The sequence below is a fragment of the Pezoporus occidentalis genome, unplaced genomic scaffold (assembly GCF_034315485.1).
Source record: "Pezoporus occidentalis ecotype Australia unplaced genomic scaffold, CSIRO_AGI_Poc_V1 ctg29, whole genome shotgun sequence".
NCBI classification, from domain to species: domain Eukaryota; kingdom Metazoa; phylum Chordata; class Aves; order Psittaciformes; family Psittacidae; genus Pezoporus; species Pezoporus occidentalis.
Window position 1 is genome coordinate 2603067 of NW_026914829.1, and position 21739 is coordinate 2624805.

The 21739-nt window shown below is 39.3% G+C and overlaps 1 protein-coding gene across 3 annotated transcripts in view; it reads right to left on the reverse strand.

The window, feature by feature from the left end:
- Positions 1 to 2548: 2548 nt before the first annotated feature.
- Positions 2549 to 21739, reverse strand: part of FAM83B (family with sequence similarity 83 member B) — a 54415-nt gene continuing 35224 nt past the window's right edge. For all 3 annotated transcript variants that reach the window (XM_062626160.1, XM_062626161.1, XM_062626162.1), the window contains exons 3-5: positions 18892 to 19056; positions 11040 to 11164; positions 2549 to 8882 (exon numbers count right to left, since the gene is read on the reverse strand). In XM_062626160.1, coding sequence (XP_062482144.1) covers positions 6521 to 8882; positions 11040 to 11164; positions 18892 to 19056 — 2652 coding nt within the window. In that variant the 3' untranslated portion in view covers positions 2549 to 6520. The remainder of the gene's footprint in view (positions 8883 to 11039; positions 11165 to 18891; positions 19057 to 21739) is intronic.

A 21739-nucleotide genomic window follows, 5' to 3' on the forward strand; every position in this document is an offset into this window, starting at 1 on the left:
CTGAATGCAGAAGGAAACATAGTGACAAACAATGATGAAAAGACTGAGGTACTTAATGCCTTTGATGCCTCAGGCTTTAGTAGTAAGACCAGTTGTTCTCTGTGTACCAGGCCCCTGAACTGCATGCCTGGAACAGGAAGCAGAATGAACCCCCAGTCCCAGGCAAAACAGTCAGCAACCTGCCACATCACTTCATCACTTAGACACACACACAAGTGGCTGTGGCTAGATGGGATCTATCCAAGGGTACTGAGGGAGCTGGTGGAAGGGCTCACTGAGCCACTTTCAAACATTTACCAGCAGTCGTGGCTAACTGGGGAGGTTCTAGCTGACTGGAGATTAACAGATGCGATGCCTGTCTACAGCAAGGGCCAGAAGGAGCATCCAGGGAACTACAGGCCTGTCAGACTGACCTTGGTGCTATGGAAGGTTATGAAGCAAATCATCTTGAGTGCCATCACGTACAGGACAACCAGGGGTCAGGGCCAGTCAGCATGGGTTTATGAAAGGCAGGTCCTGCTTGACAAATCTCATCTCCTTCTGTGACAAGATGACCCACTTAGTTGATGAGGGAAAGGCTGTGGAAGTTGTCTACCTAGACTTTAGTAAAGTCTTTGACACCATTTCTCACAACATTCTTCTGTATAAGCTGGCTTGGATGGGTGTACTCTCTGCTGGCCAAGCCCTAAGAGTGAATGGAGTTAAATTCAGTTGGCAACTGGTCACAAATGGTGTTCCCTAGGACTCAGTATTGGTGAAAGTTTTGTTCAATATCTTTATCAAAGATCTGGATTAGGGGAGTGAGTGCACCATCAGTAAGTTTGCAGGTGACATTGAGTCGGCTGTAAGTGTTTACCTGCTTGAGGGTAGGAAAGATCTACAGAGGGATCTGGACAGGCTGGATCAATGGGCTGAGGCCAGTTGTATAAGGTTCAACAAGAAGAAGTGCTAGGTCCTGCATTTGGGTGACAACAACCTCATGCAGTGCTACAAGCTTGAGAGAGAGTGGCTGTAAAGCTGGGTGGCAGAAAAGGATCTGGAGGTGTTGGTGGACAGTGGGTTTATAATAAGCCAGCTTGTGCCCAGGGAGCCCAGAAAGCCAGTAGCATCCTGGCTTGTATCAGGAATAGTGTGGCTAGCAGGGCCCCAGCAGTGATCATCCCCTTGTACTTTGCACTGGTGAGGCTGCACCTCAAATCCTTTGTTCAGTTCTGGACCTCTCTGTAAGAAAGTCATTGAGGTGCTGGTGCGTGTCCAAGGAAAAGTGCAACAAAGCTGATGAAGGGTCCAGAGCGCCAGTCTGATGAGGAACAGCTGAGGGAACTGGGGTTGTTTAGTCTGGAGAAGGCTCAGGAGGGACCTTATCACTTTCTTCAGCTACCTGAAAGGAGGCTGTAGTGAGGTGGGGGCCGGTTTCTTCTCCCAAGTAACAAGTGATAGGACAAGAGGTAACGGCCTCAAGCTGTGCCAAGGGAGGTTTAGATTGGATATTAGGAAAAATTTCTTCACTGAGAGGGTGATCAGGCATTGGCACAGGCTGCCCAGGGAAGTGGTAAAATCACATCCCTGGAAGTATTAAAAACACATGTAGATGGGGGCCCTCAGTGACATGCTTTAGTGGTGGACTTGACAGTGCTAGGTCTACAGTTGGACTTGATCTTAAAAGTCTTTTTCAACCTGGTTGATTCTATGATTTTCAAGATATAAAAAGAATTGATTTGGGAATCCCTATATCCTATATACTATATCCTATATAGCTCCCTATATCCCCTAGCTTTTCAGAAATAGGACTCTACCACATTTTAAAATGTTACATATGTAAAAACTGTTTGAAATACTGACCAGGCTAGGATGTGTGTGGGTCGGGTGGGGATGGGACCATTCTAAACTAGAATGAAGCTCAAGGGATTAAATCTTCACTAGTCAATGTTACTAAAGTAGAAATCTGTACTGCTACCTTTGCCTAACAGCAAAGCAGCTCTGTTCTGAGCTGTCCAAGAGCAAATGTTTTTTTCCATCCTGTTTCTCAACAGAGAAAGACTACTCAGAACACCAAACATGTATTTGGCACCTTGTCAAAATGTGAAAAGATGGAGATCTAACTGCAACTCTTAGTTTTGAATTGAAAATGATGAAAAATTTCAGAGCTTACAGAAAGGTAAGAAGACATCTTTAGCACCTGTATGAAATAAAGAATGAAATGGCGAGATGGCTTTTTGAGCATTGCAGTCTCCTCTCTTGACACTGCGGTGCTAATGCAATATGTACTTATGCAAGTGAAGACAAAACTGGAGTAACATGTTTCAGTTACCCCTGAACTACTGCACCTTTATATTGCTCAAAATCTCCTGACCTAAAGAAACCAAGCTATAAATCCTGAGTACTGTACTGTGCAGTACAATATTGATACAGGGGATCAATTACAAAAAGTACCACAGTAACCTCACTGATCTCTCTGTGCTACACACTTGCAAAGCTACTTGTTGGTTGTACAGCTTATCCCACGTAATGCTACAAATGAAAAAATAAACTGTAATTATCATACAGCTTAGTGGAGCCATTTTCAATTTTATTTTTACATTGTCTTGCAACAGATTTTAGTATTCTTTTTCTTGTGTCTTCTTTTATAAACATGACATTTCCTAATGCATTTCAAAAAGCTGAAAAATGATCAAACATTTTTTTCTCTGAACAGTAATTTTTCACTTATTGATGCACAAACATCTATTGCCTGATTAGCTTTTTGTTTGTAACAAATTCTACCACCCTCATGTATTAGGCAGCTGAAAATTAAATATTTTTTTTTTACTTCTTAGCCTTTCTGTACATCTACTTAATGTTTGTTAGCATGAAAAAAAAGTGCAGTGTAAGCTCCTTAAGAAGAGAACAACTGACATTTTGCAATCTGAGACTGCTTATTACAAGGCTAAAGAAATGAAGCAATTTATTCACTGGGTATTAAGATCATAAGTAAGGGTAGTTTATTTATAATGTGAATTGAATGGGCACTGTATGTATCGCCCGTCTGCTCTGTGCTCTGCTACCAGTGGTGCAGTACTGTGTAACTCTGATCAGATTTTGCATGGCCACCCTCCCAGAGCTATTATGGTTCTAATGGAGTTTTATTTAATGTGGAAATGGTATGTCATTTTTTTATGGGTTTCACAACTGCCAAGACATTTGGCCAAATGACCGTCATGCATGGCAACAGCTGTTACTCCACAGCCTTACAAAACTGGGAGTGCATTGGGTGTGTGTGGGGTGTAACAAACCTTCAATGCACACAGCACATTTAGGACACATTGAATGAAATGCATCTCCTTCGAAAAGCAGAAACATTAAGATAAGCTTTGGGAAAAGGAAGTTCAAAAATATAAACTCTATTTTTCTCTCCAGAAACGTGCATATCTTTTTTCTTTGCGGATGCCGGTATCTTCCCCCTGCCCCATACTTTTCTATTTTGTGAACAGCTGGGTTCCCACAGAAACATGAGGCAAATCAGAGAGGGCTGGACAAGCATTGATTTCCCACCTTTAACACACAAATCTGGAGGAAGCAAACTAGCACTTGGTCCTTGCACCACCTGTGGAGCTCCCCAGTATTCTCCCCACCTCCAAAGCCACATCTGCAGTCAGGGCACTAGGCTGCTCTTCCCGTGATGTCAGAGCCTCTTGCTCCCCAGGCAGCATTGGCTCTTGGAACATTTCTAAAGTAGTGGTGTCAGTACATTAAGTGCCTGATCCTATTTCCACTGAGGTCCGTGCTGGCCTTTTGCATTCATTTAAATTAACCTTGGATCAGGCCTTAATGTAGCAACATTCCTGTGTGGGATCTCTAGGAGAGACCTGAAAATAAATTAAAAAAATATATATATAAAAAAAAACCTATTTCTACTGTGATTTTTTTTTATTAAGTCTATGAGCAGGCTCTTCACTGAAGGCCCTTAATCTCTTGGGTACAAAATAGGTACAAAATAGCAGTATATACCTATAAACATAGATGACTTGGTAAATTTAAATATCTGACTTCTCAAGTCTGTTTTATTAGCAATCTACTTGAAAAATACAGTACAATATTTCCAAATTGTATTAAAACAAGTTTCCCAAAGTTTATTACAAAACGGAAAGCACTATCACTTCAAAACTTGCCTCAAAACCATTGTTCTTCTCTCTGATTTTCTTCCCAAATATAGCAGTGCCTACAAGTGTATGCCAGAACTTGTGAGAGTATGAGGAAAAACCAAAGATCCTCCTAAAAGCTACCCCCACCATTTTTAGCACCACCTACATCTTAAGTTCCTTTGCTGCACTGTTAATTTGGGCACTATCCTGGATAACTGTTTGCCATGTTAAAAAATATTAAGAGTTACAAAAAGTACTGTTCTGCATTGCTGTTGGCTGCGGAAGTATGTTGTGCCTATATTGAAAATTTGTCTGGAGTACTAAGAAGACACTCCTTGCTTTGGGTCTGAAAAAGCTCCCTTTGTTGGGACAGAATATTTCAGTATAAATGTTTGTTGGGGAAAAATGACAACTATGGCATTTCAGCAAGGAGTGAACAAAGTCACCAGTGTTCCTCAAGAAATTCGTAACATCTCTTCTGTGGTCACAGGTAAAGCAGAGACATAAACTCTCAGCAGAAGATCGAGATGCAAGACTGTCACTCTCATAAATAAAAATCATCCCCACAGTGAAACAGTTACTGCTATGATACATCAGCCTAATAAGGTTGCCTGAGAAACACTTTGACTAAAAAGCTGGCACCGCTTCACTGAAATCACTGACAGTTAACTAAGGCAAGTTCCCAGGAGCCAGAACAGATTCTCAGTGGAATTTCCATATAAAATCTCTTCCCAGGGCCACAGGTAGAAGAGACAAATGAACTCGAGCTAGCTGGTGCATGAAATGCAGTTTTGTTTCTAAAGGATAAAGCCAAGACCTTACTAGTGCGACTTCTCCATAGTGGAGGACCTTTCAGATATAAGGGTGAAGTGGTCTCCTAAAACAGGAGCCTTCAACACAAAGACCCTGTATAAGAATTATAAGCTTTCAACAATGAATTTTCCAAAATCTCTGAATTTGGAACAAAACTGTCACAGAACATCTTGCAGCTAAATCATTATGGCATTCTTCTAAGAGGCAAACTCCACAGTCAGGAGGGTGAGATCCAGCTGGATATTCTAGCTGCACACTGCAGATGAGAAGTGGATGCCATGCTGCTGCCCAAACACATCACCCTCCTGGTGTTTCCTGGAAACACTAACCTGGCATAGTCACTCAATATCATATTTCATGACTAAGAGACTCAGATGAATAAAAATGTGTCTTTTAGACTGCAGCTGGGTGCTAAATACCTCCACTGAGGTTAACAGTTGCTACTGCTATGACCCTTTACTACTTTGGCTTAGGAGAGGTGCTTTATTGTTTGACATAGTGACTTTTCCTAAACTCATTTTTAGATGCTCCTGGCCTTGTAATATTCATCCTGACATAAGGCAGCATTGCAGAATTAAGCTTGCAATCTCCCTCATATGCCTAGTCTAAGTACTCGCAACCTTATTAAAAAAAAATTGGTTATTAAAGCCAAAGTTGCATATGTATCTGGCAACTTGTAAAAGAGATTGTTGCATGAGAAACTCAAAAACTTACCTGAGAAATAGAAGTCCACAGACGTTTTTTTTTGAAACACCAAATAGACATATGAAACAAAAAGCTATTTTTAGAATACATTACAGAATACTGGCATGTTATAAAAATGTAATTAACCCATTGAAATTTAAACTAAGTTACATTCAAGGCACCTTATTTATAAATAGGTTTTTTTTAATGTTCATTCTACATTCACAGTAGTTTAACCATGTAAACAAGTCTGTGAAAGCTCAGATTAAGGTCACTTTCAGATCTGTGTGCCAAATAGTTCAGAAAAATATCATATTACATTGCAAAACTCAATAAAATAAGACAGGTCCATCTGCTGCCCAAACAATTCAATAGATGTTAAGGGGTACATTTTTAACAAGATGAAGCCTAAAAGAGGTTTTAAAAAATGAAAGGTAAGTAACATACAATGCGTTAACATTTGACTATCACTTGAAAGTCTACATAAATGCTGAAAAAATGCAAGCCACTATTCCTAGTGCTATTCTAATTTTAAAGGGCAAATCTTTGGAAACAGTGTTACTGGAAGTTTAAAAATATCCTCCATCTTTTTTTCCCCCACACTTGATCTTACAATACTCTAGTACATACTTTCTCCACAAGGAAAATGTATAAAATTAATCTTACAATATAAACACTATAAACAACTCCCTTGAGACATCTTCCGGACTCAGAATTCCTGTAAAGATTTAAGTATAACAATTCTAGGATAATTATGTGAAAATATGTACATTCATTCCAATATCCTAGACCCAAGAAGAAACCCAAGTAAGCTCTACAAAAGTTGCCCACCAGTCTTGTCCAGTTAAGATTATACACAGCTTTGCTACTCTTGCTGTATTTCAACATAATCAACAAAAGTTTTACTTGTTTTTGTGTAGGAAATTCCCAAACTTTTGCATAAATCCTCTCAGCTTATTTTCATTAGGCTGCAATGGATGATAAGCGGTTGAGTTGTAGCTGACCATGTGATTGCTCCTGCCGTAATTATTCCCTAAGGTCTTGCTTTTGATATCTGAGAGATGTAAACTACTGTTGGGTACATTTCCTGCAGGTTGGCTAGAATTTTCCAACTTACAGAATGGCTCAAAGCGACTATAAACACGCCTTTCACTCAAACGAGATCTTAGCTCCTCTTGGCATTTTGAGCTTGCCAGCTGCGGTGTCACTGAACTTGCTCTTTGAAGAGCAGAGACAGGAGCACTTTCAGGAGTAGTATTTGTGGTGGTTTCTTTTACATCTTGATACTGAATCTGTTCTGTATTAAATCTTGGGGTAGATGGATCTCCTGCAGTTTCTATGAACTTACTTTCAAGGGGGCACAAGAGAGGACACTTTTTATTGCTTTCATCAGATGGAGTTTTTTGAGGTTTTGGTGACTTTGGAGACTTTGGAGACTTTGTTGGGCTCCCGGTAACATCTTCTTTACTTCTGTTCAAGCTACCTTGAGAATTTGATGATGTGTTTCTCTTTCTCCTTGGGGAAGAATCTGTCTTATTCTCAGACATCTTTGGTTTTTGATTCTCTTCTTCAGAAACCAATGTATCAGAACTACTACACATTCTATAAAATGCAGGACCTTTGTTTTTTGACAAGTTTTCCTTCTTGTCTGGTGTGAGATTAAGAAGTGACCGCAGTTTCTGGGATCCTTTCTTTAGAAAACTTGGGGAACTCTTACTTTCTTTCTTTGATGTGCAGTCCTTACTAGACTCCTCCTTGCTAGGATCAGTGAGAGCAGCCATAGAGACTGCCTTGCTAGCAGTTGGACTCTTTAGCTCTTCTTTGAGGTTCTTTTCCTCCTGTGGCAAGTGGTTTGTCACACTGTGCAAACTTTTAGTGCTCTTCAGCATGTCTTCTGGAAGTTTTGGACTAACTGGCTGCTTAAGTCTATGCCTAGTTAATGTGCTGTAAACATAATTGGATGCATGTTTGTTGGCACCAGTGTCTAAAATGGACTTTGAATTAAACATGGGAAAACTTCTCCGTTTCAGCATATTTTCATTTTGAAGGTTCTTCACGTTTTCAGCATGTTTGTCTGCACACAGTGTAGTGTACAAGTAGACAGATGAGTCACCTGCTGCATTTGAATTTACACTAGGTTTTGTGTTGTCTGCAATATGAATTCTGGGGGGTATTGATGTATCTGATTTAGGTGGAATGTTTGTGCTAGGCTCTTCTGAAATATTATCATCTGTCCCATTTTCCACACTTGGAGCATGATTAGATGTCCCTTTAGGTGTTGCACTTCCCTCTGACCCAATTATAGTTGAATTTGAAGAACTTGCACAGCTGCTTACTTCCTGCTGTTCAGGTAAAGTTGGCTGAAATACCAATGATGATCGTAAACGAGAATGAGAGTACAGTGCATGAGCTTTAATATTTTCAGGTGTGTCATAGCTATCATATCTGTCACCCAAGGCTGACCCATTAGACTCTACTGGATAATCTGACTGATCATTCAAATATGACTTAATTCGCCAGTTACGTAGGAATGATTTTGTTGTGTGTTCGAGGGTTGGCATCCTTTGCTGCAGATGGCGGATATGGTTATCTGTCCCATTAAAAGACCTCCGTACAATTGAGTTTCTTTCTGCAAGATTTACCTTTGGTCGTGAAAACTGATCAGCAAAACTTTGCTGGGGTGTATTGTAGTTATTTGCATACCCTCCTCGTAATGAAGAAACAATACTAAGGCTATCAGATGCCATTTTCCAAGTATTTGATGGATTGTTGGCTCTATTAATAGCTCTGTTGAGCAATAGGTAAGGTGTTCTTTCTGGTTTCTCCCCAGCATAACTGTGTCTCTTCCAGTGCTCATTTTTTTCACTAGGTTGATACTGCTGGATTGGATTTTGCATATTGAAACCTGGATGGAATGGCTGTTTATTATAGGATTGATTTCTCAAACCATATTTATCTATTTCATTTACTGCATATCTTCCACGAGTTTTCCAACAAACAGGATCTATCTTGTGAACTTTGTCTTGCCTACCAAAAAGGTTTCTTTGGCTAGAAACTGAAGCCAAGGAAGACACTGAGTGTTGGTATGTATCACTATCCCAAAGTGTCCTGCGACTGTTTACCCGCACTAATTCTGGGGCAAATGAACTAGGAACAGAAGAACGGGCGTATAGTGTTCTGAACTCTTCATCAAAGGATTCAACCAGCTGTCCTGTGATAACCTGAACCATACTGAGGTTGGTTTTTTCAAATGACCACATAAAGCTGAAAGAAGAACAAATGACCATTAGAAACAGTTCTCTTGAACTAAAAGTGTTACACTGGTCCTTCTTGAGAAGAAAGCTTTCACTTCAGTGGAGGTATTTAGGCACCTAACTTTCACAAGACCTGTTCTTTTTTTTCAAATACTTCTAAATAAATAAATAAATTGTGGTCATGATTCATGTCATTTGGATTTCAAAGGTCTAATTGAATACCAAACTCAGCTGGAGACTTTCCACTGCTTTCTGTGAGAGCGAAAATGAGTCTCTAACTACTTAATTGCCCTTAAAAAAGTGGATATTGCAAAAACGTATTCACAAATGTAGAACAGTGGAGTACAAATACCTAATGGAGCAAAATTATGTCTACAAAAACTAAGCCATGATTTACTAGACCCACTGTGTTTACTCCTGAGTCAGAAAATGCTACTGTGTGATTGTTGTGAAAAAAAAAATTGAAATTGAAATAATATCCAGAACTGCTTCAAGAGCTCTGAATGTACTTCACTCTAAACACATTTTCAGTAAGATGCACCTCAGAATTGTTAAGAAGTTTACATTTTTTACTATGCACACCAGATTGGCTATGAACATTTCTTTTAACTGCAATAATGATATTCTGATGAAGGAAATTTTCGTATTTTCTATTGTACTTAGAAAGGCTGAACACATGCTCAAAGCTAAGTAGCTATAGCTACTTTACAGCTACAAAATGAGATAAAATAGACTAACATGTATATAAGGGGTGTTTTAACAAGCCTAATATCATGGTGACAAAACCATAACATTTTTATATTACAATGAAAAAACCCACCCTATTTTGCAATACTCTATTCATGAAAAAAAAAAGTGAAAAAAATTAAATCAATGATCTTGTTTTATTTGCATCTGTCTTCTGGATGTTAGAAAATAGGTTTGTTGTATTCATGTAAATGGCCTGCTAAATTTGTTAGTTTTGTATTTTTCAGGAAATAATGGTGTCCTGAGATTGAATCATGTTACATAAGTTTTTTTATATTAATTTACACAATTAATAATAATATACTTTGTAATATTTGAAAAAAAACCCTAAACTTTAAATTGAGTTGAGAGAGCAAGATTTCCGAAAGAGTCGTCGTTCTTGTTAATCACTATATTCTTTCAGAAAGCAAGTTTAATTGCTACAGAAACTGGTGATTCCAGTCCCTGGGGTGCTAGGTCTTAGAGTGATGTTATTTTTCAAAATGAAATGAGAAAAACTATCACATTCTCTACCACTGTGTATGGATATCAAAACAGGCAGACTCTCCCTGGACTCTTTTATACTTGTTCATTTATGAACTTGTCACTTACCTCACTATCATTTATATACATCAGTTGGAATTTGGGGCTGGCTGAATCTCAGAGGAAATAAAAAGCCAGATTTTCAAAAGCTTACAGTGGTGGAAATCTGTGAAAGTCAGTGGCTGTGGATCTGGCACCGAGGCAGTGCACTAGCAGAAACTATTTCAGTAGGCCAGAGAAGAAAAGTGTAGTATGAAAAGAACAAAAATATTTCAGAATGTGTGAGATAAAACTGCCTGTGCTTTAACTTAGGTGTTTTTTCCAGCTCTGCAAAGCTGTAAGTTCTTCCAGCCTATGCTTTGCACACATACACTGGAAATAAAATGGAAAGCAGAATAAAGAAACTTAGCAAAATATAAAGAGAAACTATGTCAACTTAACTTTGGCAATTCTGAATTTGACCATGATATACTACAGAGTGCCACAGAAGAGGTCGATGTAAGCTTTAGAATATTATTATAAGGAGGAACTATCCAAGAAAGCTTATGAAATAATTCTGGCAGCCATTTCCACAGTGAATGTTAAACAAGAATAATTCAAACAATACAAGACAACACAGGATTTTTCCCTCTTTTTAGCAAATCTCCAGCTATGGCAAAAGCTGTATCTTTCATTTCTTGTTTGTGAAAAACTAACAGAGGACCTCAGAATTTGGCTCTGTGTTAGGCTAGTTAGTAATAAGTATCTATGACATCTTGTTAAACTGCAGAAAATATAATTAAATTTGCCCACAGAGTTCTCTGGAAGAATATTCATAAACATTAGAAAAAAAGAATTTGCAGTAGGAGAGGTACTGAGATAACAGATTTTCTGTGGACACCACAGTGACTGATCTTACCTGTAAGAACCATATATGACTTTCTTACAGTCAACAAGAATAAATTTTTGTTCCATTTTTCCATGGAATTTTGCTCCTGTTTTAGAATAGTAGTCTTGTCCTTTCACTGTCCGCACCCTCATGTTCTGAAAAAAAAAATTGAAATGCTTTAGTTGGTATTTATAGAAAAAATAAAATTTATATTCAATGCAAAACAACCTACAGCATATATCTCATTTGTCTCTGGGATACAAAATGCTTCACAAGACATAAAAATTGTTTGGAATACAGTTGTGAATAATCACAGTATTTACTTCAGTTTCTAGCCTTGCAAATACTTGTTCTAGCAATGTTAATATGTCGTAATTTACAAGTATTGCAGTGGAAGTGAAATCCATAGTTTAGCATTGGCAGAGAGAGAACAGAATCTGTATGATTATTACATAGATTGTATATATGGAAATAGTGCAATATAAGGCTTGTGAATACAGAGGAATGTTTTGCTTCATGGGACTGCTACAGTGACAGGTTGAAAATCACAGCAGGCATGTGCTCTGTAAAGGTCAAGGTAGATGGATTAAGGCTGTTCATGAAGCAAAATGGATTAGATTGTGTACAAGGTAAATTCAGCAAAAAAAACCAGGAGAATAAAAGGGAAGGGAAGGGAAGGGAAGGGAAGGGAAGGGAAGGGAAGGGAAGGGAAGGGAAGGGAAGGGAAGGGAAGGGAAGGGAAGGGAAGGGAAGGGAAGGGAAGGGAAGGGAAGGGAGGAGAAAGGAAGTGGGAAGGGGAAGTGGGAAGGGGAAGTGGGAAGGGGGAAGGGGCAGGGGGAAGGGGAGAGAAGGGGGAAGAGAGAAGGGGGGAGGGGAGGGAAGGGGGAATGGAAGTGCGAAGGGGAAGTGGGAAGGGGAAGGGGGAAGGGGAGGGAAGGGAAGGGGAAGGGGGAAGGGGAGGGAAGGGGGAAGGGAAAGGGAAAGAGGAAAAGGAAAAGAGGAAAAGGAAAAGAGGAAAGGGAAGGGGAAAGCGAAGGAGGAAGGGAAGCGAAAGGATGAGTCTATTTCATTTGGAAGGGACCTACAATGATCATCTAGTCCAACTGCCTGAACACCTCAGCGCTGACCAGAAGTTAAAGCATGTTATTAAGTGCATTGTCCAAATGCTTCTTAAAACACTGACAGGCTTGGGGCATTGACCATCTCTCTAGGTAGGCCGTTCCAGCATGTGACCATGCTCTCAGTAAATAAATGTTTCCTAATGTCCAGTCTAAACCTCCCCTGGCATACCTCTGAACCATTCCCACAGGTCCTACCACTGGATATCAAGGAGAAAAGCTCAGCACCTCCCTTTCACTTCCCCTTCTCAGGAGGCTGTGGAGATGTTTAAGCTTACAAAAGTATTTAAGATTCCAGTCTGTAAAGTATGACTAAGTTTGCAACACAGTTAAATAAACCTTTAACATCTATGGGGTCATTTATGCATTTACCAAAAACATATGAAGTTCTAATAGCCAGAGGTTGTGGAAATTTTAATCATAGTGTCTACTAAGATCCAATGAATCTCTTTCCAAACAGAGAAGATCTCCAAGAAATGAAAACATATTTCCAAGTAACTCATGCTTTCTAAATCAGTATATATTTTCACTGTTGGTTTCTTAAAACTTTTATGAAAAGAAAAATCAAATCAAAGAAGCAAGAGTTACACTTAAAAGCTGCTGACTTGGTAAATTATGGTTTAACTGAAGCTACCCAAGTTCTTTAAATTTTATTTATTAGCTGAGTTTTTACACAGTATTTTTGTCAAGCTGTGTTCAAACAAAAATGCAACTCACCTAAAAGATACAAAGACAGTATTTAAAAATTAGTTTTGTGGACTTTTGTAAATATGGTAGAAACATGAAATTTCTCTCTTAAATAAATAAAAGAAGCAGTGTCTAGAAGTGCTCTAAAATTTTTAAAGTTAAAAATGTTAAAAGTGAAAACACAAGTTGATGCTCATCTATTTTCAAAACAGCTAAAAAAGAATCAGTGACAATAAGAACCCAGTTTGCATTACTGAATGGGAGGGTGACATAATTTTGCATTTCTACCTGCTAAGCACTTCTGGCAATCTAGCACTGTCTTTCAAGTTTTCTGCACTTCAACTAGAAATCTTCTTATCAATGAAAGTCAATTTTCCCACTCTTCCAATCTGATTTTGTTGAACTTTGAATAAGTCAACCCCACTGAAGAAAAGTGTTCTTTCTCCAGCAGCTACTGAAGCTTTAACTAAAAGTATTTACATAAAAAGCTTTTAGTTGTGTGGAGAACAGTGTGGAAAAAAGTAATTCCTGAAAAAGAAAAAAAAATACTGGAATTTACCCATTCTAAAGATTATCATAATAGTAAACTTTATGTACTATAAAATAATATGTTGTAATTTAGTAATGAAATTTGCATTTACCTAATGACTGTTTTACCCAATTTTATATCCCATATTTGTATGTCAGATTTATATTTAATTATACTAAAATATATTTATGTCATTATAATTTGAAAAAGGTAACTTGAGAGGCAGCTTATACATTTTCAAATAACCGTAACAAGCAATGCTGGCTTAATGACATGACAGTTGAACACATCAAATCTTACTGAGATAAGGTCTGATAGGTATTGGCCAGGATATCACTTGGGAATCTGGAATGCTGGAGGCACAAGCAAGGCTAATGGCTTGCAAATTACTATACTATATGAAAAAAAGCTTTGCCTTAGGTACTTATAAGTTGAAATATAATTTCAAGTAGGCATATATAAAAAATAAATAAAATTTACATTAAATTTCTGGGTTTTAGAAAAATCATAGTCACTGCTTCCTCTTTTTTCTTTTCCTTCTCCTCAGTGTTACTCCTCCTGCAGCTTTTTGATCTTGCTTCCTTAATCCTGTACTCATTCCTTGTCTTGGTAGGTCATCCACTAACAGAAAGGAACATTGCATTACAAAGGCATGTTCCAGTGATCATGTTCCCTTTTTTCACATCACACTTTCTTTTCCTCTGCAGTTAATCTGTCATTCTTCACCTACTTCAAACCCTCTAATAAGGTGCCAGGGATGCATACCTTGAATCATTGCCCAAAATACAGACATTTAAGAATATATAGTAACAACGCGTTCCATTGAGAATCATAGAAGGGTTTGGGTTGGAAGGGACCTTTAAAGCTTATCTAGTCCCACTCACCTTGCAATGAGCTCTGACACCTTCCACTAGACCAGGTTGCTCCTACCTCCCTGGGTAACCTTTTCCAGTGCCTCACTACCCTCACAGTGAAGAATTTCTTCATAACAGCAAATCTAAATCCCCTCTCTGTCAGTTTAAAGCCATTCTCTCTTGTCCTGTCACTACATGCCCTTGTAAAAAGCCCCTCTTCCAGCTTTCTTGTAGGCCCCCTTTAGGTATTGGAAGGCTGCTGTAAGGTCTCCCCAGGACCTTCTCTGAACACCACCAGCTCTCTCAGCCTGTCTCTATACGAGAGGTGCTCCAGCCCTCTGGACTCACTCCAACAGGTCCACTTCCTTCTTGTGTTGGGGGCTCGAGTGGAGCTCCTCATAAACCAACAGAAGCAGTTTGATTAGAAGCAGCAAATATATACATACTGAACTGCAAGCCCCATTTAGTATGAAACGCTGTGTTTTATCCTGAGGCTATAGGACTTCCCTGCTAATGGTAGTATGTCACTGATCACTGCATCGCTGTGGGTAAAGCAGTAGCTCATTTATGAATCCTGAGAGGAAAATCTTGGGCAAACCAGAAACCAACAAACTCACGCATCATGAAGGAACCAAGGTAGCCTGACGGGACATGCAAACGTAGATACAATCAGCCACAGTGAGTCAACTGGAAAGTCAGTGACTGCTAGGGGATGCATATGGAAGAATACTTTAATCAAGGACTTGATGTTTCAGAGGTTTCTAAAGTCAGACACAGGATCTTCTCCCTCCTCCAAGACAGGCTGTAGGACACTCAGGGACATTGCTGTCTTGGTGCTGCATTCTGCAGACCAAATCTATTTCACAGTTTGCTGCAGCACCTGTCAGTAGCATTAAAAAAAAAAAAAAAAGGCAAAAAAAAAGCACATTTCGAAAAATTTAGCTATTAGTTTTAGAAAAATCACCTGAAAAATGTCTGAATCTGTAAGGACTCACCATCTACCTATGCAGATGAACTGCTGACCAAACAAGTCAGACAGTGACAAAGTCAATCAGAATTCCTACACAGAATTCACAGAATATGTAGTTTACCCGTTTTTTCAGCTATATCTTTCAATAAAGAGGGAAACATGCCCTGATACACAGCCATGCTACAGATGAGGAAAACAGCCTGTACAGATATTTAATGTAGATTTATGAATAAAATCCTCCTTTTTTCATACAGAATACTACTGAATTGTAAATTTGAATCAAAAAATACAGTTTTTCTCATCACTGCATCTCATTCTTTACTGATTCAAAGGAGCAGAAAAAACACCAGAGAAAGTGTTGAATCAGAAAAGCTTTACAGAAACTCCTTACGAGTGCATGGCATGAGGAACATCTGCCATACTCCTGCAAGACTGAACCAAATCATGCCAGAGAATTACAAGACCAGTGCTGCTGGTGCTACATCTTGAGGAAAAGAAACGGATCCATATATCTCTGTTCTCTTTTTTGCTTTCACTGAACAGAAGGGAAAGACTGAAAGTCAAGAGCACAAAAAGCTGAAGATGTTTCTTTGTTTTTGTAAACCTTGGACTGATGGGAAAAAGGAAAGGCAGAAACATTCTCCAAAGTACTGACTGTTCCCTGATAGTCACCTGCAGTTTCCCTTCATCCTCAATAAAGGCACAAAAGACTTACTATGGTAGGGAGCACTTGGATAAAAAGACCATTAATTTCAAGAGACATATTACAAATCAACTGGAAAACCACCACACAACAGGCATACTGTTTAGCTCTTTGGGATATATTTTTCATGTTCTGATAAAACTTGTAGCATTCTAGGCAAACCTCGCAGAATAAAGATGCATTTCTCCTAACGTTACTGAACAGAAACATATAAAAGATAACGTGACTGTCTTCAGTGGCCAAGTCCAAACTTCTCCAATCCACACTAATTCATACAAAATCCACTTGTATGTATGTTAATTCTTTCAACCACAGTATAAATGCCCGTAGGTCTATAACAGCGTATTAAAAACGCAACCTCAAATCCATCCAAAAGAAGTTAACCTTTTGAAACAGCTACAGACCACACAGAATTACTCTGAAAATGGCATTTTTTGAGCTATCACTTGAAATTCATAGAATCATAGAATAGTTAGGGTTGGAAAGGACCTTAAGATCACCAAGTTCCAACCCCCTGCCATAGGCAGGGTCACCTCACACTAAACCATCTCACCCAAGGCTCTGTCCAAAGTGGTCTTGAACACCAACAGGGATGGAGCATTCTTAACTTCCCTGGGCAACCCAATCCAGTGCCTCATCACCCTTACAGTAAAGAACTTCCTCCTCATATACAGTCTAAACCTCCCTTGTTTAAGTTTGAACCTGTTACCCCTTGTCCTATCACTATAGTCCCTAATGAAGAGTCCCTCCCCAGCATCCTTATAGGCCCCCTTCAGATACTGGAAGGCTGCTATGAGATCCCCACGCAGCCTTCTCTTCTCCAGGCTGAACAGCCCCAACTTTCTCAGCCTATCTTCATACAGGAGGTGCTCCAGGCCCCTGATCATCCTCGTAGCTCTTCTCTGGACTTGTTCCAACAGTTCCATGTCCTTTTTATGTTGAGGACACCAGAACTGCACACAGTACTCCAAGTGAAGTCTCACAAGAGCAGAGTAGAGGGGCAGGATCACCTCCTTCGACCTGCTGGTCATACTCCTTTTGATGCAGCCCAGGATATGGTTGGCTTTCTGGGCTGCAAGGGCACACTGCCGGCTCATGTTCATTTTCTCACCAACCAACACCCCCAAGTCCTTCTCCACAGGGCTGCTCTGAATCTCTTCTCTGCCCAACCTGTAGCTGTGCCTCAGATTGCTCTGACCCACGTGTAGGACCTTGCACTTGGCATGGTTAAACTTCATAAGGTTGGAATCAGCCCGTCTCACAAGCATGTCAAGGTCCCTGCTGATGGAATTCCTTCCCTCCAGCGTATCATCCGAGCCACACAGCTTGGTGTCATCGGCAAACTTGCTGAGGGCGCACTCAATCCCACTGTCCATGTCAGCGACAAAGATGTTGAACAAGACCGGTCTCAACACTGATCCCTGAGGGACACCACCCGTTACTGGTCTCCAGCCGGACACTGAGCCATTGACCACAAGTCTGCGTGCAGTCATCCAGCCAGTTCTTTATCCTCCGAGTGGTCCATCCATCAAATTGATGTCTCTCCAATTTAAAGACAAAGATGTCGTGTGGGACAGTGTCGAACGCTTTGCACAAGTCCAGGTAGATGATGTCAACTGTTTTACGTCTGTCCATGTTTCTAATTTTTTTTGTTTTAGGAAGGTAAAACTCATGCCATAAAAAGACATATACCATTTTTGGTAACCTCTATGGCATAGCTGACCCAAGTACTCAGCACATGGTGGAATCTCAAGTTGCAGAGTATGGAAATACTGCCAAATACTCACTTCGCCAAGGCAATCATGACCATGTGTTTACAGATCCACAACATGGCTTTGATATTTTCTTTCTGAAAGTCCCTATAGCTCTGCCTATTAGGCCACCAGAGGGCAATCCCACACACACATACACAAGAAACAAGAATGGAAATTGGTATGGGAATACTTTTAAGGACCTAAGTCAACATTCCAGAGCAAAAATTGATATAAAATACAGGTTTGATCAAAAATACTATCAAAACCTGCTTTATCTTTACTAATACACCACATGTCTCTCTGGTTTTTAGACGGGACTCTTAAACTGGATGCTGCTAAGAAGTGCTTTTATAATATTTCTTTTCTTGGTGTGAACATGACCTAACTAGCTACAAGAAACTGCAAACAGAACTATACAGAAGTTCAGCCAAGGCAGCACTCATAGCTTTGCAAAGAGACTCTGGCAGCATCTTTGCAATTTCTTCAGTGCTATCTACAGTACAGTAAATCTAGAAGTATTTATGAAGCATTTACTTTGGGTCAGTGAAGCTCATGGTTTATATTCTAATCCCTGTTAAATATTACAGCAGTACAGGACATCTTGTGAAAAATGTAAGCGTTAGTCTTCTCATTCTTAGAAGATAAAATTACATTTTTCATGTATAAATGTAATACACTCTAGTGACATGGTTTAGTGGTGGTCTTGGCAGTCCTGGGGTAATGGCTGGACTTGATGACTTAAAGGTTTTTTCCAACCTCGCTGATTCCGTGATTCTATGATGTAGACAGACATGATATTATGGGTTTTCAGGAAAACATTAATAAAATAGAATAAAGTAGAATTGTTGGCCTTTTAAAGTACTTTAATACATAACAACTTCAAAGAAAAAGATCATGAAGTCTGCAATTTATTAATTTACATAAGCTTTATGCGTCTATTTGCAATCTACTTTAAGAGAAAGCAAAAAAAAAGCCTAGTTTTTCAAGCAGTGTTCCTAAATACATAATAATTGAAAATTACTTTATAAATAATATACAAAAAATGTGTAATTCTATTAAATACTCTAGTTTTGACTCATCAAAAAGATAAAAATCTTTCTAAAACATTTGTAGAGAAGGTTCTACTGAGAGCTTACCTAGTTATACCTTATTGTTAATTCGAATAAGCCTATATTTGATAATCACTTTTTAAATAACAGTCCCTGTTCAGTGGGTTGTATAGGAACAAGGAGTGAATATTCATGCACAGGAACACAGGAAGCCTTACCCTGAGCCTCTGAACTTGACAGCCTTGTTTCTCCGTCATTTTCAGAAAGTGACTGAAGTTTGACTCGTCAAGCAGGAGATACACTGCAATCCCTCTAGCAGATGCCTCCACAATTTCTCTAAAAATATCCACATCTGTAAACATATCCATAACAATGGCAATGACCTGAATAAAACAGAGATGACAGAAATTATTATATTGTATAAACACATAAGTAAAACTCTTCACTGAAGCTTGCGCTGGGAAGCTAAAACTAATTTTTTTTATGCATCCAAAAAGTTCTAATATTTTCCATGTGGTACCAATTAACTTAGAAAGCGTTTCTAGACCATTGGATATTCTTTTTGAGAAGTCAGGTGATCGTGTGCGTGCCATGTACCAAAGCTTGGCAAAAAGTTATGTTGTAGGTATGTATAGCAATTGATTATATGAAGAAAAGGAAAGCCAGTGGAAGAGAAAGGAAGGGGAAACAGCAATGTAAACACATAGTTAAAAAATAAACCATCAAAATATAACTGCAGTGTTTGGTGTGAAAATGTTTTCAAATAACATTTTTGTTCAAGGGGCTTTTTCATCTTTCATCATCTCTAAAGCTACTGGCTCAAAGGCTTGAAGGAGTCAGCAAGCAGTCATTGAAGAGCTGGAGCTGCTGAGGACATCAGGACCCATACTCATTCAGCACTCTTACTGGGATGAAATTTTCTAAGCTGGTGAGAGCTTGAAGAAGATTAGCATGCTGAACACCAGCTACTGATACCATTAAACCTATGGGGATAAGGTATGTATTTCTGACTGGGAAAAACAATGTCTTGATAATGGTATCTTGGAGATGATATACTGTTGATGTTTTGGGCAAGCTATTTGGGAAGAATTAGTTGGAAGCATTAGAGGAGATAACAGAGGGAGAACAGGCATCTGTGCAACTTAAAAATAATATTCTTATCCACTACAGTGTCCATGAAAAGTTTCAGTGAGATGTCTCAGTTGCAAATTCAAATCAGAGGCTCATAGAATAGTTAGGGTTGGAAAGGCCTTAAGATCATCCAGTTCCAACCCCCCCTGCCATGGGCAAGGACACCACACACTAAATCATGTCACCAAAGACTCTGTTCAACCTGGCCTTGAACACTTCCAGGGATGAAGCATTTACAACATCCCTGGGCAGCTCATTCCAGTGCCTCACCACCCTCACAGTAAAGAACTTCCTCCTTATATCTAATCTAAACTTCCCCTGTTTAAGTTTTAACCCATTACGCCTTGTCCTATCACTACAGTTCCTAATGAAGAGTCCCTCCCCAGCATCCTTATAGGGCTCCTTCAGGTACTGGAAAGCTTCTATGACATCTCCATGCAGCTTCTCTTCTCCAGGCTGAACAGCCCAAATAAAGTCTTTCACAGATGTCAGAGCATGCTTGATAGTGAGCTTTACCATTGCCACTAATCTTTAAACTATCTGTACCTTAGCCATAATGGAGAAATTGTTAAGTTACAGTCACTCATCTTATTTCAGAATTGAAATACTTACCTCACTCATAAAATTTATTAAATGCTGTTGCAAGCGCCCAAGTAAAAGTTATGTCTCCTGTCAGCTGTCGGAACAGTTCAGTTGTTTTTGAATCCTACCTGCTTAGAACTAAAAAAACTCACTTGTGCCAAGCATGTACTTAAAACACTAGAAATATTAATGAAAGCTGACATACATGAAATAAAAGTAAAATAACTATGTCATTAGGAAAGGTAAAAAGCTCCTGAAGTAGCAGAAATGAAAGAATTAGGCCATATTGTAAGAAGTCACCTGGCAATAAAAAGGCTCTTTACAAATCCACAAGTCAGAGAATAACAGAATAGCATGAAATAATTGAATTCTTTCAAAAATCTTAGGTAATATGCTCATGCAGCATGTCATTCATTTCACTGACTTTTTGAAAATGAAACCTAAATGTGATTTTTAACAGTACAAATTATATTTCTTTATCTAAATTAGAAAGGGAAGACTGAAACCCTGTTGTGGTTTAAGCCCAACCGGTAACTCAGAACCACGCAGCCGCTCACTCACTCCTCCCCTCTTCTTCCTCCCCCCCCGCTCCTGGAGAGATGGGGAGGAGAATCAAAAGAATGTAACTCCCACAGGTTGAGATAGGCACAGTCCAGTAACTAAGGTATAACACAAATCACTCCTGCTACCACCAATAATAATAATGATAAGGGAAATAACAAGGGAAGAGAATACAACCACTCACCACCCACCAACCAATACCCAGCCTGACCTGAGCAGTGATCTAGCCCTTCCGGGTAACTGCCTCTAGTTCTACATTCCGGGTATGATATGCTGTGGTATGGAATACCTCTTTGGCTAGTTTGGGTCAAGTGTCCTGTCTCTGCTTCCTTCCAGCTTCCCCTCCTTGCTGGCAGAGCATGAGACTCAAAAGTCCTTGGTCAGAGTAAACATTACTAAGGAGCAACTAAAAACATCAGTGTTAGCACTGTTCCCAGGCTGAAAGTCAAAAACACAGCACTGCACCAGCTACTAAGAAGGAGAAAAATGACTGCTACTGCTGAACCAGGACAAACCCACAAAAGTTTCATCTTGACTCTAAGGACACCATCACGTTCAGACTGCACCTTCTGCTTGGCCTTGTATCTGAAATACACAACATTAACTGAACATGGCAATCCTATTTATTCATCTGTCTTGTTTCACTTATGTCTTAGCAGAAATCTGCCAAGACATATCAAGTGTTTTAGGTAAAAGGACCAAAGAAGCAAGCTTGTTCTCAAACACTTCTGTTTCATTACCAGTGTCCTCCTCCCTCTAAATTTCCTAATTTCTTTTTAACCTTTCCTTTAG